This window comes from Mauremys reevesii, linkage group 19 (genome assembly GCF_016161935.1).
Source record: "Mauremys reevesii isolate NIE-2019 linkage group 19, ASM1616193v1, whole genome shotgun sequence".
Taxonomy (NCBI): Eukaryota; Metazoa; Chordata; order Testudines; family Geoemydidae; genus Mauremys; species Mauremys reevesii.
Genome location: NC_052641.1, coordinates 8,182,253 through 8,209,448, shown reverse-complemented (window position 1 = coordinate 8,209,448; position 27,196 = coordinate 8,182,253). Strand labels below are relative to the sequence as shown.

At 45.2% G+C, this 27,196-nt stretch overlaps 2 protein-coding genes across 2 annotated transcripts in view; both read right to left on the bottom strand.

The window, feature by feature from the left end:
* CACNA1B (calcium voltage-gated channel subunit alpha1 B) overlaps positions 1-27,196 on the bottom strand; it is a 484,205-nt gene that overhangs the window by 175,973 nt on the left and 281,036 nt on the right. Inside the window, exons 9-14 of the mRNA XM_039506170.1 lie at positions 25,659-25,715; positions 24,846-24,917; positions 23,065-23,154; positions 18,153-18,362; positions 4,565-4,677; positions 123-235 (exon numbers count right to left, since the gene is read on the bottom strand). Coding sequence (XP_039362104.1) covers positions 123-235; positions 4,565-4,677; positions 18,153-18,362; positions 23,065-23,154; positions 24,846-24,917; positions 25,659-25,715 — 655 coding nt within the window. The remainder of the gene's footprint in view (positions 1-122; positions 236-4,564; positions 4,678-18,152; positions 18,363-23,064; positions 23,155-24,845; positions 24,918-25,658; positions 25,716-27,196) is intronic.
* LOC120386731 (40S ribosomal protein S2-like) lies at positions 18,655-21,504 on the bottom strand. Its single transcript, XM_039506404.1, has 2 exons — positions 21,484-21,504; positions 18,655-19,203 (listed from the first exon to the last, which is right to left on the bottom strand). The coding sequence occupies exons 1-2, from the start codon at positions 21,502-21,504 to the stop codon at positions 18,655-18,657; spliced, it is 570 nt and encodes a 189-aa protein (XP_039362338.1).

The following is a 27,196-nucleotide window of genomic DNA, read 5'->3' as shown; positions in this document are numbered from 1 at the left end:
ACAGAAACAGAAGTTACTGCAGGGGCACAAATTCTACATGGCTTTATAACAGGAGCGTGCAAGGCAAGCAGGCACTGTCGAGCTAAATAGCCGAAGGGAGTGAAAAAGGAACCTGGACTTACTTGGTTACTTTGAAAATCCTCAGCAGTCGAAGAGCCCTCAATACACTGATGCCAAATGAGGTACCAGGCTTCACTGCTGCCCAAATCACTTCAAAAATGCTCCCCACTATCACCTGCAAGAACAAGCCGTTTGAAAAGGGAAAATGGTTGCCCAACCGGCTGTGGCTTTCGGTCCTCCCACAGGGGCTCGGAACCAAAGAGGAGACAGCTCCTGCGCTGTGATTGGATTCTAATAGGGGCTGCCAGTATAATTTGCATAATCAAGGAAACAGCAAGAAAGCCCAAACTCTCAGACATAATGGCTCTAATTTTGTAAATGTGCGACCCAGCCAGAGCAAGGGGCGGCATGTCGTCGCACTGCCCCGGAGCAGGACGGCAAGTCAAAGTCACAGTCTGCCGCTTGCTTCTCCCTTGCAGCGGTGGCAGGATCACCGTGCATGAGCACTTCTGCAGGTGCAGATTGCTTCCCCCTGGGCATCAATTCTGTGTGTTGGCTGGTGTATTGTGAGGTCACAGCCAAGGCTCCACCCACTCCCCACCAGTGCCCACTTGCACAAGACTGGGGATAGCAGTCAGGCAGAAGCTGTCCCCATCCCCAAACCGTGCATATGAGCAGCCCCCACAGGGATGTGAAGTGTCTCCTTACACCTCCTTACTCCCATGCGTAGGGGCACAGCTGGGCTCACGAGTGTGCACCGTATAGGAGCTAAGTATTATTATTATGTAAAATCGACTGGAAGCATCTCTCTGATCAGAACCTTTAAAACGCTGGTTAATTAAGATACTTGCAGTTAAATAAAAATCCTTAAAATCCACTAGAGTTCGCATCCAACCATTCAGCATCCCCCAGCCTTGAGATATTTACAGAATTGTCTCTGGACATATTTTGTTAAAATGTTGGCAGCTATGCAATAGTACAAACCCTAAGATTCAAAGGGACTTTCTATGAAATGTAGTGCAAATAGGGAGAAATTATAGTAACGAAAAATGCATTATAGTAAAGGGGGAATATATAAAGGCTAGGTTACTGCTTAGGTAATAAGGTGAGACAAACATTTCTTAGCCTTTATATCTAGCTTCAGGCAAGACCAAAAGTTGAGACACTTTAGCCATGGAGAAGCACAATAATTGCCTTGAAATGCACGAGGGGCTTATTTTTACCATGGAATACAATTTTCACAGAAAATCAAGCTGAACAGACAGACCTGTGCCAGTTACCGCACCAGAGTGATGATATGAGATTGTCGACACCCTGGAAACACCATTTGTGTACGTCATTCCAGCTCCTTTTGAGCAGAACCCAACTCTCCTCTCCTCCACTGTGTATCCTTTCTAGGGATCCATCATGCATCAGTGAAACCTTCCCCCAGATTCTCTGAGTTTTAAGTTGATAATTAATTTTCTTGCCATATTAAAATGACCTCTTGGGAGTAACTTCACACAAGATTCCACCAGACTACCCCTCCCCGGGGCCAATGTCTCTGTTTTGTTGTTTCACTCTTTGCTTTTGAACTGTTTCATCTCGATGGTTTGTCAGACTAAACTGACTACAGAACTGTGTACTGTTCCAAAGGGGGTGAAGAAACTGAATTAATTTGGGGAGTGGGAAGGTGGGTGCAGGAGAAGAAACATAGATAGTGGTGGGTTCCCAATGGACTCTCTAAAAAAGGAAGAATTAGAAAAGTGCTCAAAACCCTCTCTCTCATGGGAATCTCAGCCTGTGAAACTTATTACCAGAGCTTCATTCAGCATGGCATGAACAAAAGCCCAGTGGGTTTGTTCTGTGTTTAATATAAAATTCTTAAATCATTCACCCCACAAGATCAGGTATACATTTTTGTTCCTTGTGGGTGGAGCATTCTGCTCAACAATGCCTTTTATGAAATAAATGAAGGGAAATTAGCAGACAGTGAGGGTGAAGCTTGCCATATTGTGGTCCATGCAGTACCTGTGTGGGGGATAGAGAACATCAATCCAGCATCTTTCACTAGAACTTGACAAAAAATGAGGCAGTGCTAAATTTAGGTAAATTAAAAGCCAAATGAAAGCATTACGGAACGGGCTAATTTTCTTGACCCAGCTCACACAGACTGGAATTTTCAAAGGCATCTCAGGTTGTTCCGTTGACTTTCAATAGGAGCTGGGTGCCAACTCCAGGGCTGGATTTAGAGGTAGGTGACCCAGGTGACCACTTGGGGTGCCAGGCTTGGGGGGTGCCAGGCTCGGAGTGCTGTTTTTGTTGTTAGCGACAAAAGGGAAAATAGAATGTTTGAAGTAAAATGTTGCAGGTATTCTGTATGTGGATTCGTTTTTCAGTAACCTCCTAGAATGTTCTGGGACCTCCGTGGAACCTTCCAGACTTGCTTATATATGACATGAATAAATACAGATTTACAGATCCTAGTAAGCAAGTTTTATCGTCTTATATGACGGGGATAAATCACGCATGCAAATCATGCATCAAAGTCACGAAATGGGCAACAAGCGCAATAAAAAAAATAAGGCATTCAAAAGTTTAACAAATGGAGGGAGTGCTGAACAAGCTCCTTGCCTGGGGCACCAGTTGGTCTAGGGCCGGCCCTGGCCAGCTCCCTTAGAAATCTTTGAAAATCCCAACCCAATTTTCAGTCCAGCCTTAGCAGAAACTTCGTTTTTGCAGGCACAGAATTACGCCTGCAACAGCTTGTTGCTTTTAGTTTAGGTGACGTTCACTGAAGTCCCTGATTACATCCCAAAAACAGGAGTGTAGCCATTTAGGTGACTTAAACTGTGGGTGCAAGTAGTTGCAGGTGCAATGCCACACACACAATTATTTGCATGACAGTTTGCTCCCACAGAACTGGGGGATGGTGTCCGCACAGCTAGCCCTGAAGGCTACGTCTTAGCATGAATATCGCCCAGTTTAGGCATATTGGATATGTTCTGTCAGGGGTTTATTGTTGTTGTTGGTGGTTTCTTTTTGCAGTGTCAGCGAAAGATCAGGGATTGCCAGCCCCGCAAAGTACACCTGATGCTTCCCACATGTAAGAGGGTGGTTTACCCCTTTAAGCAGCAGGGGCTCTAGGGCCCGTCAGTCCCAGCTGGGAAGAGGTCAAGTGATCCAACGAAGAGCTGAGAAAGCTCAGTTGGGGTTGAGGGGGGCTGCAGGAGGAAGGCAGGCTCCTATGATTGGCCCTGAGAGAGGGGGCGGGGGCGGTGTTGGTCTGGGGAATAGCTTTGTTTTGTGTGACTTTGCGAGGCTTTTAAAATCTCAGTTAATAAACCGTGTCCTGAAAGAGTGGCATGGTGCTAGTCCTTCCTGGGCTGGGAGCCCGGCCAGCAGCCCGACACACACCACACCTTTCCTGGCCTTGTTCTGCTCCAAACAGCCCCTCTCTAGAGAGAAGGGGTTAGTCCAGGCTCTAGGCCGGATCGGTCCTTGGCCTCCCTGCTGAGATGGCCAACAAAGGGGCCGATTAGAGCCAGCAGTGAGAGTGGAATTTGTGCTGCGGGCACCTGCCAAAGGTGAAATGGAGAGAGTCTCACTATTCATTTCCCAGTCGCGGCACGGAGCAGAAACAGCGAGTTCAGTCCCAGAAGGGGACGGGAATCACTCACAGCATCTTGTCAGTTAAGTGTCCAAGGGGTCAGACATAAAGTCCACCTCAGACTGGCTGGAGGACACACGAGATGCCCCAGCTGGTCTTTCCCCTCTCTAATCTTTATGGTGGTGGCTGCATCTTGAGTGGCAGCGACATGAAATATTGCAGCCCAGATACTCTATTAGGATCCAGGTCCACAATTCCCATTAAAGACAACAGAAGGCGTGTAAGCCTATATATAGGCAGAAAGTAGCCCATTGTGTTAGACACCCATATCCACAGACACCTGTAGACGTGTCCTGTTTGTCCAGAGGGCCTGAGCACAAATGTTTACATCAATGGCATATGCTCAGCATCTCCCCCAGAACACGCCACTTTTATTATTTATGCCTCATTTTGGACACAGAACTTTGAAACTCACTGCCCATGTATCGTGAGGGGAAGTCACCCACAGGATGGTAGAGAATCCAAGCAAAGGGAAACGTGATTTAAAACACAAACACACCCCTAACTTGAAAATGGCATCTCCTGGTATTAGATCACTTAGTGAGGCTGCTGATGAGAACTGGATCCATGTGGGCTTTTAGCAGAAAACAATTCCCACGGACATACAGTTCTGGTTGGCTACTGGGTTTCTTAGGAGACAATTCCTAGAGGAAGTGTATTCAGACTGGCATGTTTCCTAATTGTATCTCATTCTTCACTTGATTTATACAGGGAAGTGAGAGAGGAGTAGCTAATCTCTGTAAAATGTGCCCATGGGACATCATTGCCCTTGCACTCACTGATAAACATATAACATCACTCAACAAAGGAGGGGCTTCCACACCACGTTAGTTTGTGTAGCTGATGTCAACTTACCCCAAAGTCGAAGCAGTTGAATGAGGAGTGGAAGTAATTTCTTGGCCCCAGTCCATACATCTTCAAGGACATCTCAGTAAGGAACAGACCCAGGAAAACAAACTCTGCAAAATCTAGAAGCCAGCAAAGAGGCTGAATCAGTTAATGAGGTCCTGCTAGGCTGAGATAATGCAGTGCAACAGCCTCACAGCATGGACTGCCTCCTGCTGGTCGTAAACTCCTCTGCAATGGGAAGGTAACTGCTTTGGTACCCTTTCACACAATTATTTCCGTATACACGTATGGGAGGTACATCATACAAGAAGCACAAAGGAAGCAGTTTCAGCTCTGCTGTGGGAAGTTAGGTATGTGAGCTTTAAGAAATCCTGTCCACCTCTAGGAAAAGCATTTTGAGAAAGAGGTTTGTGAGGGGCTGTTTAGAAAGGCCTCCCTCCCTTAACTCCACCCATAATATTTTGCATATGTACAAATACACAGACCTGTCAATCGCTCTTTCAGATGGGTAGTAGATTCACACATTCCAAAGCCAGAGGGACCATTGTGATCATCTAGTCTGACCTCCTGTATAACACAGGCCATAAAACATTATATGTGCTGGAACTAGGGGTGCTGCCACACTCCTTGGCTTGAAGTGGTTTCCATTATATACAAGGTTTACAGTTTGGTTCAATGGCTCTCAGCACCCCCACTATAAAAATTGTTCTAGCACCCCTGTAAAACTTACCCCAAAATAATTCCTAGAGCAGGTCTTTTAGAAAGACATCAAATCTTCATTTTAAAATGGTCATGGATGGAGAATCCACCATCCCCCTTGATAAATTCTTCCAATGGTTGCATCTAACAGTATCATGTGCAGTTTACCCAGTTTGCTCAAATACACAAAAAGATGTGATCCTAAGTATTGCTAGCACAAACAGGGAGTCCCTTTAGATCATTGGTTAAATTAGATCCACTATAGCTGAAAAATCACCTTTTTTCCAGGTGTGATTATGGTCTTAAAAATGACAATGAGTAAAATTTTTACAAGCATCTATGTCCTATTTTCAAAAGTGCCTATGTCACTTATGTGTCTAAGTTCCATTGACTTTCAGTGGCACTTTGATAACTAAGTGATTTAGGTCACAAAGTCAACGGAACATAAGTGCCTAAATGATGTAGGCATTTTTGAAAATGAGATTTAGGTGCTTTTGCAAATTTTACCGTATGTAAAAATGATCCCACCTAATTCAACGGACCTGCACCCTGTGTGCATTCAGTGTCCAAGGTGCTGACTTTACTACTGACTCAAAGCAGGTTCCTTTTGTTACCCCCTGCAGAACCTACACAGCTCGGAGACAGCAAGTTGGGTTCCATTCTGCCTCATGCATCACCAACAAAACAGCCAGGTATGTTTTTGATTGGAAAGTTTTTAATCACCTATCATGACATAAGGGGCAGAAAAAATCCAGCTGGATTTTTCAAATCCCAGATTGAATTTGCAGGAGTCGCAGTTAAGAAAAAACTACCATTTGCTTCGTAAACTGAGCAGCTTGGATCTGGAGGTCACTGAGAAGGAGTGACCAGGGAACATTTTTTTAAAAGCAACATCAAAAACAAAACCCTACCAAAACAGAACACTCCACTGCACACACATTTCTCCTCCTGGGGAAAGGATGAGAGAAGAACAAACCAGATGATAGATATTAATGTTGATGCTTAATGCACAGCTGGAAGGTGTTTGTATGCAACAGCAGCAAATGCATTATAAAAACTGACATAGAATATGGAACTCACATGTCATATTTACAGAGTCACTCTTTTGTCTACTCTCCTTAGCCTGTGAACAGAATTCCAGTTCCCTTCTCAGCAAAACTCGACCCTACCAAAGGATGTGGCCTTCAGGACATAAGTGGAATGAGTTTAGTGGAATCCTTCTATTTCCTCATGGATATTTGTTCCACCACATGCTATGAAACAGGCAGAAGTCTCTACCTATGAGGGGGCAAGATATGAAGCAGCAAGGGGAGCTGCAGGTCAGGCCAGGCCAGGGAATTTGCACCCACATGCCTGTTCTACCTAACTCTAGGCAAAGCTCTTGGTTTCTTGCTTTCAAGAGCACCAAATTTACCCCAAAAGTTTTTAAAATAGCTATGGATCCAGGAAGTCACACTGGAGAAAAGTCCTGGCTCAGTGTGAGAATCCTTCTACATAGGTATTCCAATATCTAGCTCTTATATAGCGGTTTTCCTCAGTAGATCTCAAAGCACTTTACAAAGGAGATCAGTATCATTACCCCCATTTCAGAGGTAGAAGAGGGGGCAGTGACTTGCCCAAGGACACCCAGCAGGCCAATGGCAGAGCCAGGAATAGAACCAAGGTCTCCTGAGTCTCAGTCCAGTCCAATGCCCTACCCACTAGATAGATAACACTACCACGGGCTCAGAACTATCTAGCACCCTAAATATTCATAAATAGAAAAACACAACACAGATTGCCTGGATGGATAGAACGAAAGACAGACAGATCAATCTGGGCTTTTTTAAGTATATGGCAAGAAATGGGAGTAACAGATGTAAAAGTCAGAGAAACAGCTAAGAAGTTTGAGTGCCTGCTCCAGATCTCCTCTTTGCACCCTGGAGAGAAGGAACCAAATGTCATTTCAGAGCTAGTGATCCTTGAGCCAGAACTAGACTCAGTGGCACCTGGCTCCAGAGATCAAAGCTGGCAGTGGCAGCAGTGTCTCAGTGGTGACCAGCTGCCATGGGCCCTGGCACCAAGAGGCCATATGCAGGCAATAAAGGAAGGACGGAAGCAGGGATGCAGAGGAAAGCGAAAGCACTTAACTCTTTGAGTACGAGAGCAACTCAGAATGAATCAGCTTCTCTGGCTGACGGATCCAAAACAGGATTTCTTCTGACATGGTCCTGCCCATATAATTGAAAATGCAATTTCATTGTTTGGACCTCCTGGTATTCAGGCCCTAAATTTAATTTAATCTCCCTTAAACAGAAGATTCTGTAATTCAGTTTAAAGGGAAAATAGTTTGATACAAATAGTCTAATTTAATTTAAAATGTCTGCTGCTGGCAAAGGCCACACTGGTATCATTTTGCCCCATATGTCTGAATTAGGTAGTTAGTGGCTCTTTTTTGTCAATCACCAACAAATTAATTCCATTTCCGCACTGTCTGGAAGTCTGATGTCATTAGGTGCAGGAGTTGGGGATGCTACTTTCAGGTTTATTTGCTCTTCCTCGTGTGGAAACCTCTAACCAGGGAAAGAGCCCCAAGTCCAACCTCCCTCTCTTCTTGAAGAGAGACGGCTGAAAATAATCAGCAGACATAAATAAACATGCATGTTTCAGAAACCCTGTTTCTTTCGATTGCAAATGTTGCATATTTATATCCAGAGGAAGCTGGGCCTCTACTTCAAAGGCAAATACAATATCATCAAGAAACTAATTGCATAATGCATTCGGATAAGCACACTGCAGTGCACAAAAGAAAACAGACGAGATGAGTTCTTAGACCGTGATGGCCCAAATATCTTGATCGAGTTTCCTATTTCCCGAAAAATAATAGTAATAATAATAATAATAATGTTTTTGTTCAGCCTTTTTTTTTTTAATTCATTCTTAAAGCATATTGAGGGAAGGTCTGAGGTATTAGATGGACAGTCCTGGAGAATGTCAACCTCCATTGGTGGGAGCCAAAGACCAACATGGACAGCAGCAATGTGAGACTTCTCTGCACACTGCCCAGCCAAACTTACCTAGAGAAGTGAAAGGACAGTTCAGTCTCTATGGTCCATTAGTTCCTCGGTCTCCTTTCATAGACGTGTAGATTTTAAGACTGGGATGCTAGTGAAGGCAGGGGGCTGGACTCAATGACCTTTTGGGGTCCCTTCCAGTTCTATGAGATAGGTATGTCTCCATATATTTTGGGGGGTTAGTCCTGCTTTGAGCAGGGGGTTGGACTAGATGACCTCCTGAGGTCCCTTCCAACCCTGATATTCTATGATTCCATGGATAACTGAGATCATGTCTCAGAACTTCTGCGTCAAGCCCATGATTTCTGGTTGAGCTGTAGAATATCTTTTAGAAAGGCATCCAGTCTTCATTTAATGACTGCAAGTGATGGAAACTCCACCACATGCCTAAATAAGTTGTTCCAATGGTTAATTACCCTCACTGAAAACATGTGCCTTGTTTTTACTCCGACTTTGTCTAACAGCAGCTTCAAGCCACTAGCTCTCAATATGCCTTTTTGTGCTAGATTAAAGAGTTGTCAGTGAACAGAAATCTCTTCCTCTTGAAAATGCCAGCGACAGTGGCAATTAACACAAACTGTGATGGTGGGTGATTGTATGAAGCAAACCTGTCCACTGGGAACTGCAATCTATTTCATCTAGGCCACTAAACAAAGGTCTGTACTTTGAAGAAGAGAACCTGCATAGCAGAGCCATAATATTTATAGCATTGTGCAACACTGATGGGCTTTCTCTGCACAGGAGAAAAATTAGAAAATGCTCCACAAACATCCAAAAAGTTCCAGTGCCTACTCCAGATCTCTTCATAACATCAGAACATCAGAACAGCCATACTGGGGCAGACCAATGATTCAGCTCGCCCAGTATCTTGTCTTCCAACAGTGGCCAATGCCAGATGCTTCAAAAGGAACGAATAGAACAGTGCAATAATTAAGTGATCCATCACCTGCCACCGGGTCCCAAGATCTGGAAGTCAGAGGCTTAGGGACACCTACAGCATGGGGCTGCATCGCTGACCATCTAGGGTAGGCTCTCATTCTTTTTTGAACCAAGTTATACTTTTGGCCTTCACAATATTCCCTGGCAATGAGTTCCACAGTTTGACAGTGCATTGTGTGAAGAAATACTTCCTTTTGTTTGTTATTAATTTCATTGGGAGACCCCTGATTCTTGTGTTGAGTAAATAACACTTCCTTATTCACTTTCTCCATACCAGTCATGATTTTATAGACCTCTATCATATAGACCTCTATCATTTTTCCCCCGATCGAGGTGCTAAATGAGCACTCAAGGATGATAAGGCCGTTGCAGAGAAACTAAATGAATTCTTTGCATCAGTCTTCACGGCGGAGGATGTGAGGGAGATTCCCAAACCTGAGCCATTCTTTTTAGCTGACAAATCTGAGGAACTGTCCTAGATTGTGGTGTCATTAGAGGTGGTTTTGGAACAAACTGATAAACTAAACAGTAGTAAGTCATCAGGACCAGATGGTATTCACCCAAGAGTTCTGAAGTGAATGTGAATGTGTCAATGTGAAATTGCAGAACTACTAACTGTGGTCTGTAACCTATCATTTAAATCAGCTTCTATACCAAATGACTGGAGGATAGCTAATATGACGCCAATTTTTAAAAAGGGGTCCAGAGGTGATCCTGGCAATCACAGGCCTGTAAGCCTGACTTCAGTACCAGGCAAACTGGTTGAAACTATAGTAAAGAACAAAATTTACAGACACAACATAATTTCAAAAACATAATTTGTTGGGGAAGGGTCAACATGGTTTTTGTAAAGGGAAATCATGCCTCACCAATCTACTAGAATTCTTTGAAGGGGTCAACAAACATGTGGACAAGGGGGATCCAGTGGATATAGTGTACTTAGATTTTCAGAAAGCCTTTGACAAGGTCCCTCACCAAAGCCTCTTAAACAAAATAAGCTGTCATGGGATAACAGGGAAGGTCCTCTCATGGATTGGTAACTGGTTAAAACATAGGAAACAAAGGGTAGGAATAAATGATCAGTTTTCAGAACGGAGAGAGGTAAATAGTGGTGTCTCCCAGGGGTCTGTACTGGGCCCAGTCCTATTCCACATATTCATAAATGATCTGAAAAAGCGATAAAAACAGTGAGGTGGCAAAATTTTCAGATGATACAAAACTACTCAAGATAGTTAAGTCCAAAGCAGAGTGCAAAGAGTTACAAAAGGAGCTCTCAAAACTGGGTGACTGAGCAACAAAATGGCCAATGAAATTCAATGTTGATAAATGCAAAGTAATGCACATTGGAAAACATAATCCCAGCTATACATATAAAATGATGGGGTCTAAATTAGTTGTTACCACTCAAGAAAGATCTTGGAGTCACCGTGGATGGTTCTCTGAAAACATTGGCTCAATGTGCAGCAGCAGTCAAAAAACAACGAGAATGTTAGGAACCACTAGGAAAGGGACAGATAATAAGATAGAAAATATCATATTACCGCTCTATAAATCCATGGTACGCTCACATCTTGAATACTGCGTGCAGATGTGGTTGCCACATCTCAAAAAAGATATATTGGAATTGGAAAAGATTCAGAAAAGGGCAACAAAAATGATTAGGGGTATCTCTCCGTATGAGGAGAGATTAATAAGACTGGGATTTTTCATCTTGGAAAAAAGATGACTAAGGGGGGATATGATTGAAGTCTATAAAATCATGACTGGTGTGGAGCACATAAATAAAGAAGTGTTATTTACTCCTTCTTGTAAGAAGAACAAGAACTAGAGGTCACCAAATGAAATTAATAGGCAGCAGGTTTAAAACAAAAGGAAGTATTTTTTCATACAATGCACAGTCAACCTGTGGAACTCCTTGCCAGAGGATGTTATGAAGGCCAAGACTATAACAGGGTTCAAAAAAAGAACTAGATAAATTCATGGAGGATAGTTCCATCAATGGCTATTAGCCAGGATGGGCAGGGATGGTGTCCCTAGTCTCTGTTTGCCAGAAACTGGGAATGGGTGACAGGGGATGGATTACTTGATGGTTACCTGTTCTGTTCATTCTCTCTGGGGCACGTGGCATTGGCCACTGTCGGAAGACAGGATAATGGGCTAGATGGACCTTTGGTCTGACCCAGTATGGCCGTTCTTATGTTCTTAGTTATCTCTTTTCCACGCTGCATAGTCCTAGTCTTTTTAATCTCTCCTCATATGGAAGCTGTCCCATTCCCTTAATCATTTTTGTTGCTCTTCTCTGTACCTTTTCCATTTCTAACATATCTTTTTTGAGATGGGGTGATGAGACCTGCACACAGCCTTCAAGGTACAGTCATACCATGGATATATATAGTGGCATTATGATATTTGCTATTTTATTATCTACCCCTTTCCAAGTGGTTCCTAACATTTTGTTTGCTTTTTTGACTGCCACTGCACATTGAGCGCATGTTTTCAGAGAACTAGCCACAATGACTCCAAGATCTAATTCTTAAGTGGTAACAGCTAATTTAGACCCCATCATTTTGTATGAATAGCTGAGATTACGTTTTCTAATATGCATTATTTTGTATTTATCTACATTGACTTTCATCTGCCATTTTGTTGCTCAGTCACCCAGTTGCATCCCGGAGGGAATGGCTGTTTCTCCAGTGAACCATTGATTCCCAGGGCATACGGATATCTGCTGCTATTCACTGAGGACCTGGGTCCAAAGAATTCACAGAACACAGATGCTACTAAACAAAAGTGAAACTAAACAAATATTCCCATTATTTTCTTAAAGCTCCTACAGCTCCTGTTTCAAAGCAGTGGAGACAATAGGAAACATCAAGCAGAGAAAGTTAATCAGAGCATTTCAATAACACAAAAGTTAAAAGAACAGGGGTGGGGGAAAAAAAATCAATGCAGACCCAAAGGCTCTCACCATCTATTCATTAAGTAAAACATATTTGTAATGTAATTAAATGCTTCCCAGAGGGACAGCTATACTTGAATTAGAGGGTGTCTGGTTGAGTTTCAAGGTGCTGCAGACCCTCCCAGACTTGACTTCACTCCTCGGGTTCCTGCCCATTGCAGTTCACAAGACTCCTTTCAAGTTTAATTATAAGTGCCCTCCAGGAAACAATATAATTAGAGGTGGTTACATTTCTCATGTTCTACATGAGGCCTTCCAAGTCTCACTCCTTTACAGAGAGGCTCACTCGTGGATTAATCTTAACGATGGTTTTTAAAACCTCTCACTATTGTGGCGAAGGATTTTGCTGTGTGTTTCAATGAGATATTTCAAATCTCCTGGTTTTGTGGAATCTCATTCAGTGTCACTGTCACTCCTCGATATAACCCTCTTACATCCAGGGTTCACTCACCATTAGATAATTAGAGTGCCTATGGTTCAGTGTAGAGACAGGCCTAGATAAAAACACCAGATCTGATCACCCCTAACATTTGGAAAAGTTTCTATCTGCATTTCTGAAGCTTTGAACCATCTTAAAGGAAGAGCAGGATGTGTTAATAATTTCGGAGCTTGGATGCTTTTCTGGAGCTCTTTGGTCTGAAAATGACAGGCTGGAAATACTGCACACAACATGGTGGCACTTCTGCTACTGGTCTCAGCCTAAGACAGGAGGTACAAAAGCAAATGAAAATTATGAACAGGGAGTTAACCAGGCATATTTGAACTTTAGAAAAATGTTGGATCTGAGCTCAGCTGGAATTTCATCTCAAGGTTCAGATTCATCTAACCACTGTACCCTTCCTTAATTGAAATATCGTCTTCTCCAGCCTACGAAATGAGGCTAGAGTTACAAGCTATGACACTTGCTCTTAGAATTTCTATGGCTGAGGTTCATTCTTCAGGTCCAAGGCTCCTTTTCTCTGATTGTCACCAATCATAGAATCATAGAATATCAGGGTTGGAAGGGATCTCAGGAGGTATCTAGTCCAACCCCCTGCTCAAAGCAGGACCAATCCCCATCTATCAATCTACATGGCTTATAATATTCTAACTAGAGAGAGGCTAGAGACGCAAAGCTCACGCCTGGATCTGAACGGCCACCAAGTTTGTGAGTGTTCAGATCTAGAGTTTTGGCTTGGGACCCACCTGTAAATTCTACAGTCCCATGCCAAGAATGCGTCAGGCTGCTGTTTCTAATAGCACGTGGCCCATTTCCACTGGTGTTTCCTTAGCACCACCCAGGGATTTATTTGTGGGCATGGGAAACTATACCAAGATCTCTGGCCTGCAAATGGTATAACGAAGGTGTCATAGGAAATGATCATGCAAACCACAGAAAACTATATAGGACAGAAAGAAGAAAGAACATCTCTGGTTGGGAAGTTACTGAATATTTAGAGTCAAGGAACAGATGTGACTGAGAAAAGAATATCTCTGTTGTTCCTACTGAAAATCAATCAATCACAGGGGTCAACTGTGATTCCCAGCTGGGTAGCATCCTAAATGCACAGATTAGAGCACCCAGTCAAGATTTTCAAAAGCATCTTGTTATTTTGGATGTTTCCATTTCTGGGTGCTCAATTTCAGATTCTGCAAAGGAACCTGGTTTTCAGAGAGCAGGAGTTGGGGAATTTCTGAACATCAGGCCGCTTGGAGGTGTCTCAAGTTGGGAATCCAGAACTAAGTAACTCAAAATCATTAATCACTTGGCCTCTGTCTTATAATAGGAGGTCATTTCTGGTAGACTCAACAGTTACTGCTGTCATGGCACAGTGTGCATTTCAGTGGGGTTGGAGTGTGCCCCATATTGCCCCCATTGAGATAAGTTGGACCCTTAACTTCTCACCTTTATCCTAGATTTTTTTTCTCCCCACCAGGAATTGCATCTTTAATTCCAGTTAACATGAACATTCCTTCAATGCGAGCTTGGATATCAAAACAAAGTGGATTTCAGCTCACATTCCTATTTAAATATTCCCTGAGAAATGTTACTGCATTTTTATAGTTCCAGAAAGCAAACTTGGAAATCTAAAATCTTCTGGTTAGAATGAAAGACTTAAAAACATTTTTCTAGCCATTTACTCCCAATTTGAGAAGAAAACCTAAATTTCTAATTGCTTTGCTACTCTAATCTATTATTTCTGCTGTTCAATTCAGAAAAGGAATAGGCAGGACTGATTTCCTGTGTCGTCTGTCTCTATTTTCCCTCTAAATCCTGAGAGAGGAGAAGAGTTGAAAGGACTTTTTTCTCCCTTTCACCGAACCCTCATTATAGCTTTCAGTTACCTGGTATTATTAAATATTTTAGTAAATATTAGCAGGAGCTCTTTGAAGACACAGTAACCCGTAGCTTCACCCTTTTAGCCTGTGGAAAAGGAAAGACTTCAAAAGTTAATCTTTTTTGTTATTATTTTAAGATAGGAAGACCTGGTTCCTAAGTTATTCTGTATTACACATCTTATTTCATTTTTTTTTCTGGTTTGGAAAAATTTGCCCATGAGCCACGAATCAATAATCCACATATTGGCACGAGGGTTCGATCATTCAAGGTGCTGAGCATTCTGGCCCAATCCAGTAAAGAATTTAAGAATAGGCTTAACTTTAAGCAGCCCCATTAAACTCAGTGGGTGAAGTCCGGCCCCATTGAAGTCAAATGGAGTTTTGTCACTGACTTCAATGGGCCCAGGATTTCACCCTGTAGTGAGGCGGCCTGGCTCCCAGCCACACCTGAGAGGGACGAGCCCTTGCAGACGCCGAAGTGGGCGGAGCCACCACCGCCTGTTCCCGCCCCCTGGAAGTCAAGGGGCAGGACAGGAAGTATAAAAGCCCAGCCCCAGTGCTCAGTTGACCGCTGGCCGCCGGAGAGGACAGACACTGGGCCGAGTCTGCCCCGTGCTCACTACCCGGAGGAGGACTGGCTGAGTCTGCCCCAAGCCCGCTACCCAGAGGAGCTGCCTGAGCTCCCCTCGCCCGGTATCCTGAGGAGCAGCCCGGCTTACCCAGCGCTCAGTATCCTGAGGAGCCCATGGTGTGGGACACTGCGGAAGACGCTGGGGATACACAGGTACCAATGGAGGGGGAGACTGGAAGTGGCCCGGGGGTAGTCGACCCTAGTCTGGCTGCAGCAGACCCCGAGCCAATGTCAGTGTGTTGCGGCCTGGATCCCCACTGACCCAGCAGCAGGTCGCCTGCCGCTGCTAGGGCCCCGGGCTGGGATGCAGTGGAGTGGGCGGGCCTGCGTCCCCCCTGCCACCCCACTCACGGGTGGCAGTCTCCCCCTCGCCCCGACGCTCAGGCTTAGCAACCTGGACTTACCTCAGCGTCTGCTCAGCCCCTGCCTAAGGGTCTGAGCCCTGAACTGTAGTGCTGTCGCCCCGCCCTGAGTTAGGGCCCGGGCTAATTAGACTGCTTGTTCGCTCAGCCCCTGCCTGCGGGCCTGAGCCTACCTTACCGTTTGGTGCCCACCCTGAGCTAGGGCCCAGGCTGAAGAGACTGATTTCTGGCTGCCAGCCGCGCCTGAGAGGGCCAAGCCCCAACACCGGACCCTTACACACCCAATGGGACTACTCGTGCTGAAAATCAAGCAACTGCTTAAATGATCTGTTAGTCCGGGCCAGTGTGCTTATTACCGTGCTGGACTTAGCCCTAGAAGCATGAAGCAGATCAAACTGTACCAAGAGTCCACCTCCAGCTTCTCTGATCTCCAGACTAATACAAGAAACTGCAGCACACTAAGGGCCAGGTTTCCAAAGGTGCCACCTGCACAACCGGGAGCCAAATTTTCAAAAGTGCTCAGCATTCAGCAGTTCCCATTTTGATACGTATAGCGAGATTAGCACCCAGCATGCTGGGCTTGTCTAAATGAACAGTTAGTGCACAGCAAGCCGGGATACAGATTTACAGCACGTCCGCATACTGCACACTAACTGGCTGCGTAAACCCTGTGGTGCACTACAGAACTTTTAGTGCACACCAATAGGATAGTAAGTGTGCAGTTGCTGTGCGCTGTTCATCTGCACGTGCACGCTGAGCTGTTCTGAAAAGGTCACTCTAAGAACTGAAGATCTGGGGCCTGATCCCAATGGGAGTTTTGCAGGGGACTTCAGTGGGAGCAGGATTGGGGACAAGGGCTCCAAAGCCATAGGGAAATTTTGGAAAGTGCATCATGCAATTTGACCAGTCTGACATATGGCACCATTTTCACAATGTCCCTCTGCAGAGAGGGACGCTAGTATGGGGACAGAACAGCACATGGGGGAACTCAAGTACAGGATATGGAAATGCTGTATAACTCTCTAAATTGTTGGGGTCTAAGACCCTAGTACCACCTTCACATTCATGCTATCCATGAGCTCTGCTGCCACAGAACTAAACTTGGAGGGTCTGACTATGATTTCCCTCACAAACATTTTACCTTGAGGTAATCCTTGAGGAGGCCATTTGGGGAACTGGGGTAAAAATCTGGGGGAAAAAATATTTGAGCAGAGGGTTGGACTAGATGACCTCCTGAGGTCCCTTCCAACCCTGATATTCTATGATTCTATCTTCACGGACTGTATCTTTAAACCATTATGAGGCCAGAATCAGGGCCCTACAACTGACCTTCTAAGCTCAGCAGTTGCTTTGACTCTGTGCTAGGTTTTAAAACACATCATCTTCTATTCAATGTCTAGTCCTCTGACTTGAATTCCTTGTCAGATACATACAGACAATGCAGCTCTGTTATTCCACCCCATAATAAACTCAACCCTCCCCAACCTCTCAGGGAGAAATTGATGGTGCCCGAAATTCATTGTCACTGTATGCTTTATATCCAAACTGCAGTTTCTCAGGAGGTTTTTGGGTCAAATCTTGCAACCTTTAGATGAGCAGGGCCGCTCTACTGTTGTAAAAAAAAAAAGGGGAGGGGGGGGGCATTGTGAAAGCAAGAAGGCGATCAGCTGAGGAAGAGTTTAACTGTATAAAGGATCTAATTGCAGAGAGCAGGATTCATTGGTTATTCATTACAAAATAAAACAACTTTACACACTTTACAAAAGCAATAACACTTGAAGGGCCTTTATACAGTACTGGATGCCCAAACTAATGGGTGACCAAAGGCATCGGGCTAAAACACATCTATCATGCGCAGGCATATGATATCATCACCCACCTGTCCTGTGTTATTGCTTATATGTGTATGGGACATATTTGCACAGTGTGATTCGCTGGAGGGTACTATTATGTTTCTCCTCATTGGCCACGCCTTGCTTATTAAGGCAAGTGCTCTCATGGAAAGCCCTTTCCCGTACAAGTGCATGTTCCAAGAGGGTTTGCTATTAATTGGCACAATTGAACTGAATGAGTGTAAAATGTTTTGGTGCAGGGAATAATGTTTCTATCAAGTGGAACTGTCCATTGCACAAGTTGATATCAAGTGGGCTTCAGGGTCTATATTATCTTCATATGTTTTACTATAAAAAAATGGCCTAGTGTATTGAACATAGGGAAAATCTGAGAACTAGCTATACATCTCCTGGGTGGGGGTTGAATTGTGAGGTTCTCTGGACAGCCGCAAGTAAAGACAGCTCGAGAAACTTATAACACTGCTGGGAGGGACCCAAGCAAATGTTTTTTCCCAATCCACAAGCCCCCCAAAAAATCCTCCTGCGATGTTCACTAAGTTTGTGGCTGACCATTACAAGTCAAAGACGTGTCTTGGGCTGTTTTTTATAACACATTGTCCACTTTCCCTGGTGTTTCTTGGAGCCACTTAGTAATTTATTTGTGAAACTCCTGGATGGGGCATAAGAAGTTACAAAAAGATCTCGAGGCTGCAGGTGTTAATGGCAACGTGGGGCTAGTGCTCAGAGAACTCAGGAGTGGGAGGACTGGAAGGAACATGGCTCCAATCCCTGACACTTACACAAAGCAGTGGTGAGCCCCTCCGGCTGGTCATAATGCACCATGGCGACGCACAGAGTGTTCAGAGTGACGACACACAGGACGATCCAGTAGAAGCTTTGTGCTTTCACCATGCGCCGGATGAAGAACCGGAACATCTTCTCTTTCCTCCGGAAATACGAGGAGCTCTCGTTCTTTCCGCTCTTCAGACTGGCCCGGGCAAATGGAGACCCTGGGCATTGGAGGACACAAGGGATTATCATCAGACTAAAATCAGGAAGATAATGGGGGAGGGAGAAACTTGAAATCACAACCACAAAGGGCCCAGGTCCTCAAAAGTATGTAGATGCCTAACAGAAATGACTGAGAGTTAGGTGCCCAAATACCTTTGAGGATCCAAACCAAAGAACCTCCCCCCTCTCTGGAAATGCAGCTAAGCACAAATGTGGCCACATTTACAATGAGCTTTTCTTTTTTCTTTTTTTTTTCTTGTTCATTTATCACTTTATTTTGTACAAAAACATTTAAGTAGTTGCCACAGCAGCCGCCTGGGTTCTCTGCACTGAAACTCTGGTGTGGGTCTTAACCAGATGATCAGTGAATTCCTGATAAGGAGACTTGGTGAACACAGTCTCCTTCCAGAGGTCAGGGGTCAGATAACTGTAGGTCTTGGAGATTGCATCAAAGGTGGCTTTAGCAAAGTTGCCCAGTGTAGCAGTACAACCCCTAGCTGAAGTATAGCAGTCATCAATTCCAGCCACCATCAGCAGTTTCTTTGGAACAGGGGCAGATACAATTCCTGTACCATGGGGTGCTGGGATCAGACGCACCAGAACAGATCCACAATGACCAGTAACCTTGCAAGGTACAGTATGAGGCTTGCCAGTCTTGTTACCCCAGTAGCCTCGTCGTACTGGTACGATGGATAGTTTAGCCAAGATGATTGCCCCACGAATAGCAGTGGCTACTTCCTTGGAGCACTTTACACCAAGGCCAACATGACCATTGTAGTCACCAATAGCTGCAAGAGACACCGATTTGCCCAGACCATCCCAATGGATTAACACTGGGATCTGAAAAGAGCCTAATGGTGTCAGATGCTCGGCTCCCACTGCCTTAGGCACCCAGCCTCTGTAAATAGCTTCAAAAACCCTAGTTAATCTCAAATCCTGAGCTCTGACCAGCCAGGTTAAAGCTATGGGCAGCACTTACTCGGTTATCTGTGACACGAGTCTAACCCCCTCTCCCCTGGCAGCCAGCCTGAGTGTTGTGGAGCTGGCTGCAGGCACCCTCTGTGCGAGTCACAGTGCGAGTCACAGCATGGTGTGCTGACTCTCCCTGTGCAATCCAGCGCTGGCCGTCGGGAATGCTGGGACCCAGATCGCTCCCCTGTCCTCCAGCACTGCACTGGCCAGGGTGCAGGGAAGTCATCCTGAGCACCCTTTATCGCTCCTTCAGAAGGGAGAAAGATGCAACCTCAACTAGTGTCTTCTGCTCACAGCAGCCCAGGCGCTGGCTAGCTGGATGGGGCAGAGCCTCAGAGCCACCCCCTAGCCTGGCAGACTGAATCCCCTTGAAGCTGGGAAGTGCTAGCCAGTGTCTCCTCCCAATACCTTGCATGGCACAGATCCTGCCCCGGTGCTCGCGCTGAGGGAAAAGGCTCCTACATCCCTCTCTCACCTCAATCGCCTGCACAGCACAGGGCAGGATTTGACCCCAGTGCTCTAGGGCAGGTGGGCTGACTCACATGGCTGCATTTCACATCTTGTCTGAAATCCCGATTAAGAATCAGATGTTTAAAAATAGACACTTGAAAGAAGAAAGCAGTTTGAGATTAAAGTGGACGGGCACTCTAGAAATGCCTGGTGTGCTATTAGCGCTATTAGTTTTATAACACTTCCTTCCGTGCAGAAGAATTTCTCACTGTTTATATTGCCCTTCAAGGCAACAGAATTAACCAGAGGCCAAGAAGAAAGCTGATGTTATTCTGTAAATACAGCCCTCTCAGGAACCTCTGGCAAACCTCTGGTGTCAAAGCTGCCCAGGAGATCTGCACACGGCTATTCCACTCCGCTTACATCCCTACCGCTCTTCATATGGACACCGTTCCGAAGTAACTAAATTCTGCATTCAGTTCAACTGGTCTGAAGCTAGAGTAACTTCTCTGATGTGAACCCACCCTGGTGTAAATCAGAGTGGTATCTGGACCAATAAGAGAATACAGATTTGCCATGTGCCTCTGAGCAGAATTTTGCTCTTTCCTTGGAAAACCACACCAGACATTAGGCACTCGGAGTGCTGAACTGGCTGGATATTCCAGTGCTAATGTTTCCATTCCAGCACCTAATGTTCCTATCCCAAGGCAGCCAGGATCTACCATTATGGTTTTATCAGCACAGAAAGAACACAAAGAGAAGGGAGAAAATGAAAGTGTGGATTAAACTATTCTTTCAGAAAGCACACTGTGACTGATGTTTATTGTTATACAGCTTTCTAATGTGACTATAAGGTTCCAGGAGGCACTTTTAATTGAATTACAAAGCAACTTGTGCAGGTAACAGCTGGCAAGAGGCTCATCAGTGCAACTATTGCACTGGTCAGCACATTTACATCACACTTTGTAATTAGATTGTTAGTTCTTCTAGGGCCTTTAAGTCACATCAGAGAGATATGTTACTATAGCATAAGGAAAACATTAGAAAAAACCTGCATTAAATCCTCACTTTGTCCATAAACCCCAGTATGTTTTGATTGTTTCTGATATGCAGTTTCATGCATTTCAGGAGGGTAAAATATCTCTTCAAGAGCCTGCAACACTTTTAATTTTCTCTGCTGTATTTGTTTCTTCTTCTCCACTGTGTGCCATGCTTTACCAAACACACTCTTCATAACTGGGGGAACCAGTCATACAGAAAAGGGGGCAGTGCAGATATCTTCCTGACCATACACTCAATAGATGGGTCTCAGTTCAGCCTCAGATTATCCATGAGTGCAAGGGCTGCTGCTTCCATCAGCTCTGCTGTGTGAGGCGCTAGATGCAGAGAATTGCTCATGTGGCACACGTTCCTGGAGCCCGACAGGACTTAGAAATGGATTAAAAGCTCCCTATATGTCCTTGTGGCAATAAGTGAATGCTGTAGCAGTGTGGACCTCCTGCCACCCACACAGCAACTCCACCTCACTCCAAAACAAACAAACAAACACACACACACGCTCTGATTTCTCCAGCAGCAAAACTTTCCTACTAGTTTCAGCAGGTTGAGCAGTTCAACTGCTTTGTGGCTAATCTGGGTGGATTCCTGGGGATGAATGGTGGGTTACAGAGTCACACCAATGCGCTGTACAGCACTCACCTGGAATGATCCGCTGCTCATTTACGAAAACCAAAACCTTTGACTGTCTTAGGGCCTGCCTACATAGCAAGTAACCGCACAGCGAGCCATGGTGTGATTCTACAGCACACCAGCTTGTTGTGCAGTAGCATCCCATGCGGACAACGCGACAGCAGAGTGAAAGTCCCAGAGTGCAGCTTGGCTCATTGTACTTTCAATTAGTTGTACGCCAAGCCGCACTTCGAGACTTTCACTGCACTATAGCAGTGGCCACATAGGACGTCACTGTGGGGCAAGCGAAGGTGCTCTAGAGTCACACCCTGGTTTGCCACGCAGCCACTTGCCATGTTGACCAGCCCTCAGACTGTTAAGTGCCAAATTTTCAAAGAGTGGAAGTGAGTGTAAACGGAGCATTCGCATTTGTACGTCCACATGGACAGGTATCACTTATGCTTCCATTTTCAATGGGCATCATGAAAAGCTCATAATCTGCTGCTCCTTAGTGTCTGTGGTAGCATGGTAATGCATTAGAAACTGGCTGAGAGCAGCTGCTGCTTTAGCAGCAAACTAAAATCAAGACACACTCCGCAAAGTTTCTTCCTAGGGGGTTCATTCAGGACGGTTAGAGGGGAGAGGGCAAAATGATTTACCAGAAAATAATACCTAACCAGAAAATAATCAGGACACGTTCCCAGCTTGGGGCTATAGTCCAGCCTGGCCACCACTGGAGGTGGAAATTTACCTTCTCAAAGGCCTTCCCCTCTGCTAGTGCTCAAGCAGCAGAGAGTTAGAGTTGCCTGAGCTTGCAGCCCTCCAGCCCTGTCTCATCGCTCCACCTGTCCGAGATCTAAGCAGAGAATTAATTCCTGTTTTCTGGAAAGCAAGTAGAGTTTCTGGACCCTATCACATTCCAGCTTTACGTACTGGAAGATGCTGTGGTCATGGAAAGGCTCTGGGACAGGTGTATAATGGCGCACACTGCACCGCATTTATGCATGTGAGCATGGGGTGGCCATCTGTGTGCAGCCCTCCATGTCCACATCTGGCTTAGCAATGTGGAGATCTGCAACAAGAGACATTGCTAGGGCAAAGGTTACAGCGCTAGCAGAGACGTCAGTCCAGGGTTTCCCTGTGACCATCCAGAATACAAGCCATTCTCTAAAGAAGGCAGCCATGTGTCCAACTGGGAACACTGTTCATTTATGGGCTTGGATTTTTGTCCATTCCCGCGCCTCCCCACAACAGATGAGGCTAGAGAGCACCTTAAGGCCCAGCCTGACGCAGCGGGTGGGGTGTGCATGGAGGAGCATTCCCCAAGAAGGAATCCCAGAGTCATTGTGTCTGATGCAGGAATGACTCCTCCAAGGGCTGGGTAAGGGCAAGGACTGGGATTGCATCTGGCTCTCAAGCAGGACTGCAAAAGGGTGGAGGAGAGCCCCTGGCTCCTCTCCCACTCCCTTGCACGCTGGTTAAGGACCGGATGCTGAAATGTCCATGTTAAGTGCAGTTTGTTGAAACAAAGGAATAGCTCAGAGGAGTGTGACACGAAAGCACTTTGCCTGAGTTCTTAACACCGCCAGAGAATGCAGGGCCAGTACTCACCAACGGAGCAAATGTCTGTGAAATGGTCCTCCCCCTCTTCAGCATGAATCAGGTCATTTTTGCTCTTCTTTATTGTAGCTCTTTTCAACACTGCATGCAAATTTTAAAAAAAAAAAAGCACTATAAACATCGTGTAGTCAATCCTCTCTCCACCTCTCACTCTCCGGGGCCTGTATTTCCTTCCCAATGCCAGCTAAAAGCTGCCATACACGGATAAGCCGTAGCAAATGGATCAACCTACAGTTTTGTACTGTGGCCTCTGCTTGCTTTGATGCCAGGGTCATTATTTATTTAACCTTCTAAATCTTGAAAGTTTGCCAGGCAGGACTTCTGTCCACCCACGTCTCAATGCAACTGAAAGTGGAAAGGCAGCGGGAAAGAAAAATATCTGGTAGCTTCATTTCATTGTTCATTTCAGCACAGCTACCGGAGTGATATTTATGTTAAACAAAGGCATATGCAGAGGAGAGATTTGGCTTGGTTAATTGAGACATGATGAGATACGGGATAGTACTGCTATTATCTGTTAACATATTCATATTGACACTCTGCTTTTCTACCGCATGCACCATTAAAACATCAGCATTCACGCTATTCCAGTAGAGATCGTTTGCCACCGTATGTTGCCCTAAGCACAGGAACTACCATGGATAAGCAGATAATATCCCATGGTGAATGTCTTTTTAATGACACCCACTCTACAATACCTTCCATCTGGGGACATCAAAACTCTTTGAAAACATAAGCCTGGCCTGGCAATCCCTTTTGTGAGGTAGGTAAATATCACTATCCCTGTTTTACAGATGGAGAAACTGAGGCACGGAAAGATTAACTGATTTGCCCAAGGCCATTGAACATGCCAGTGGCAAAGCGGAATTGCTGCCTCGCAAACCCTGCTCTGAGCCTTAGACCACCTGCCTTGGAACCTTGCGAACTACCAGAAAATATTTTGATACCGTCTTGATAAGAGTTTAAAAACAATATAATGATTAAGCACCATTTGATACCAGCAGTAAGACACTCCATGGTGTGGTGATACAAGCTGTCCACTGGAGACATACAGGAAATCTGCTATGTCAGAACTGTCTTGAGGACAATTGGGGTTTACAGGGGATCCTTATCCTACACCAGCTGCATTTGCTATGATTGAATAATGGGTGCACCACCTCCTCAGCATCAAAATCCTTCTTATCAATGATTACATAGTTCACTTTAGAGATGGGCTCACAGCAACCCCGCAGATTCCCAAGTATCCGAACTTTGGAGAGTGAAGGGTTCTAATCGGAAATGGGATCTGGATCCAATTTTTGCACATACTGACTTTATAACAGGCTGAACCAATAGGCCCCAGCTTCGGGGCATTAAATATCTGGGTCTGAATTCTGTGGCCTAAGTCCGTCTCTCTTTTAGTTACACAACTCCCCTCTTGTAAAGCTATTCCTCCAAACCAGGTGCTCATTGCAACGAGGCACTAACAGCACCGGCTACAGCCAAGCACTGCGCAAAACTTCCCTCCCACCCCAAAGCTCTGCCGAAGCACCTCAAACCTGACCTGCCAAACCCCCTGCTTTCCCACTCCTGGACCTCTCCTGCGTTTAGATCACCAACCACTCCAAAGCATGCCAGATGTTGGGATCCTTTCGCATGGTGGACCAGTGGCCATGGAGGATTCAGATAAACCTTGTTCCTAGTGACCTACGGTGCTCAGGATCTGAGGCCACAAGCAAAAAGCATCACCCCGCTGTGCCACCTAACCCCCTGTTGATTTGCAATCCACTCACTGTTGTAGCTGCTGCCGCCAGTCTCCGCCGGTGCTGTGCCTTGCTGAATTGACCCTTCGGAGGCAGCCCTCCCTGACAGTGAATGGGAGGAGAAACAAAAAAAGAGAAGGGGAGGGGCGGGGAGGGAAGGGAAAAGGAGGAGACACAGGAGGACGAAAGATGGTCAGAAAAGGGAGAGGGAAGAGTCTTTAACTGAACGTTCACTGTCTGTAACATCCTAAGAGCTTGATGTCAGAGGCAGGGGGAAAACACTCTCCATATTCTCACGGCACCTGTGTCGGAAATCTTAATCCCGCGAGTTCTCCTGCTAACATGAGGCCCCTAGGAGTCGTGAGATTAGATAGGATCACCACACCCTGCTATGTCTTACTGCTTAAAAGTGACAGGGGTCTTAGTCTCTTTGTCAAATCCTTTCAAAAACCTCGATTTAGAGCCCTGCCTTTATTTATTTTTGCTGGCATCCACACTGAAGCTTTCCCCTCAAGGCTACAAGTAGACACATCCCTCCACGCTACCCAGAGGCTGGTAGGGGGCCCTGTGCACACCAGACCCCCACAATTACACTGGGAGTCTGGCAGATCCCAGAACGACGTGTCTCAGAGCTGTTGATTGTCCACCTGAAACTTTGAAGAAGTCCTACACAGGAAGAGGGAATTTTAGCTGGGTTTGCTCCAAGGCTGGGACCAGAATTTTCAGCTGCATGCAAAAGTATGGCGCTTGTACCCGCTAGGTCACAATGAAAACCACATCCGCATACGGTGTATAAACCTCTCCTCTAGTGCAAGAGGAAAAGTACAAGGCAAAACGACCTACCGTCCAGAGGGGACTTCTCTTCGGCATTCTTGTCTTCTTCTGCCAGCATCACCTCCTCTGCAAAAGGGAAACAGCAGCGCTCAACTCTGGATCGGTTGCATTTTCGTCGTAAAGCTTCCTGACTGGGAGGCAGTGGGCGTGGATGTTTGCCACAGCATTAGCTCACCATACCACCCAACTAGACTGAGTCTTTAGATTCAGCATTGAGTAAGGGTCAGCACCAAGAGTCATAATTACTCCCTTGCACCCTCCATGCTCCAGGGAGGAGAACAAGTTATTAAAACCCTAGAAAGGTTGCAGCTTGCTTCTCCCCTCTTACCGAGCCACCTCCTCAGACAAGTAAGAAGGCAGAGCATTGGCTTTGCCCACACCCCTCTGCCCAGTGCCCACCCACTTGCTTGCAGTGGAGAGTATCTGGAGAGCAATTGCTGCCACCTACTCCAACCTGGACCCAAGATCTGCATAGGCATAAGCACATATTGTAGTACCATCACTCTCAGTCAAATTCGAGCCATCGTACCAGCGGTGAAAGAGGCCATATGCCATTACCATGTCTCTGAGAGACACTCACTCGTCAGTGCCAGGACTTAAGGCAATTTGCACTGATCTGCAACTCGTCTGTGTGAAATCATGGCTCCACTGAAGCCAATGACAAAACTCCAATGGATTTCACTGGGATCAGGATTTCACTCACTGTGTCAACACTGTTAAAACTACATAAGACACATGAAAAAACTTGTATACATTTTTTGTTTTCCATATTTATATGAATTGTCTCCAAAATTGGCAGAGTTGATGATGCTCTCCAGTAATGTCTGAACCTAGCATTGACTGAAGCCAAAGCATGGAACCAGTGGTGCTTTAACTTACTAGAGAGTAGGACAAATTCCATCCACGTGAAAAACTACACTATACAGTATTCTACAGCAACAAGCCAAAAGACCAGGGCTTGTATAAATAGTTCTACAGTGTTTTGGCTTGTTACTGTACAAAAGTGAATTGTCAGAGGGTTTTTTTAAAGAAGGGGCTGGTGAACCTCACAAGACTTTGACATTCTAAGTTGTAATTTTCTTTACATTCTTAAGCATAACTGTGCACTTGGATTTAGTAAAGTATCTGATAAAGTATCTCACAAAATCCTACTCGAAAAGACAATTTAAATCATCTTAGATTTGGCGAAAGAAACAGACCACATAGCAAAGAACCTATTCATTGGGGGAGCTATCTAGAGAGATACTAGAGCAGGGGTCGGCAACCTTTCAGAAGTGCTGTGCCGAGTCTTCGTTTATTCACTCTAATTTAAGGTTTCGTGTGCCAGTCAGACATTTTAACGTTTTTAGAAGGTCTCTTTCTATAGTCTATAATATATAACTAAACTATTGTTGTATGTAATGTAAATAAGGTTTTTAAAAAGTTTAAGAAACTTCATTTTAAATTAAATTAAAATGCAGAGCCTCCCAGACCAGTGGCCAGGACCCGGGCAGTGTGAGTGCCACTGAAAATCAGCTCGTGTGCCGCCTTTGGCACGTGTGCCATAG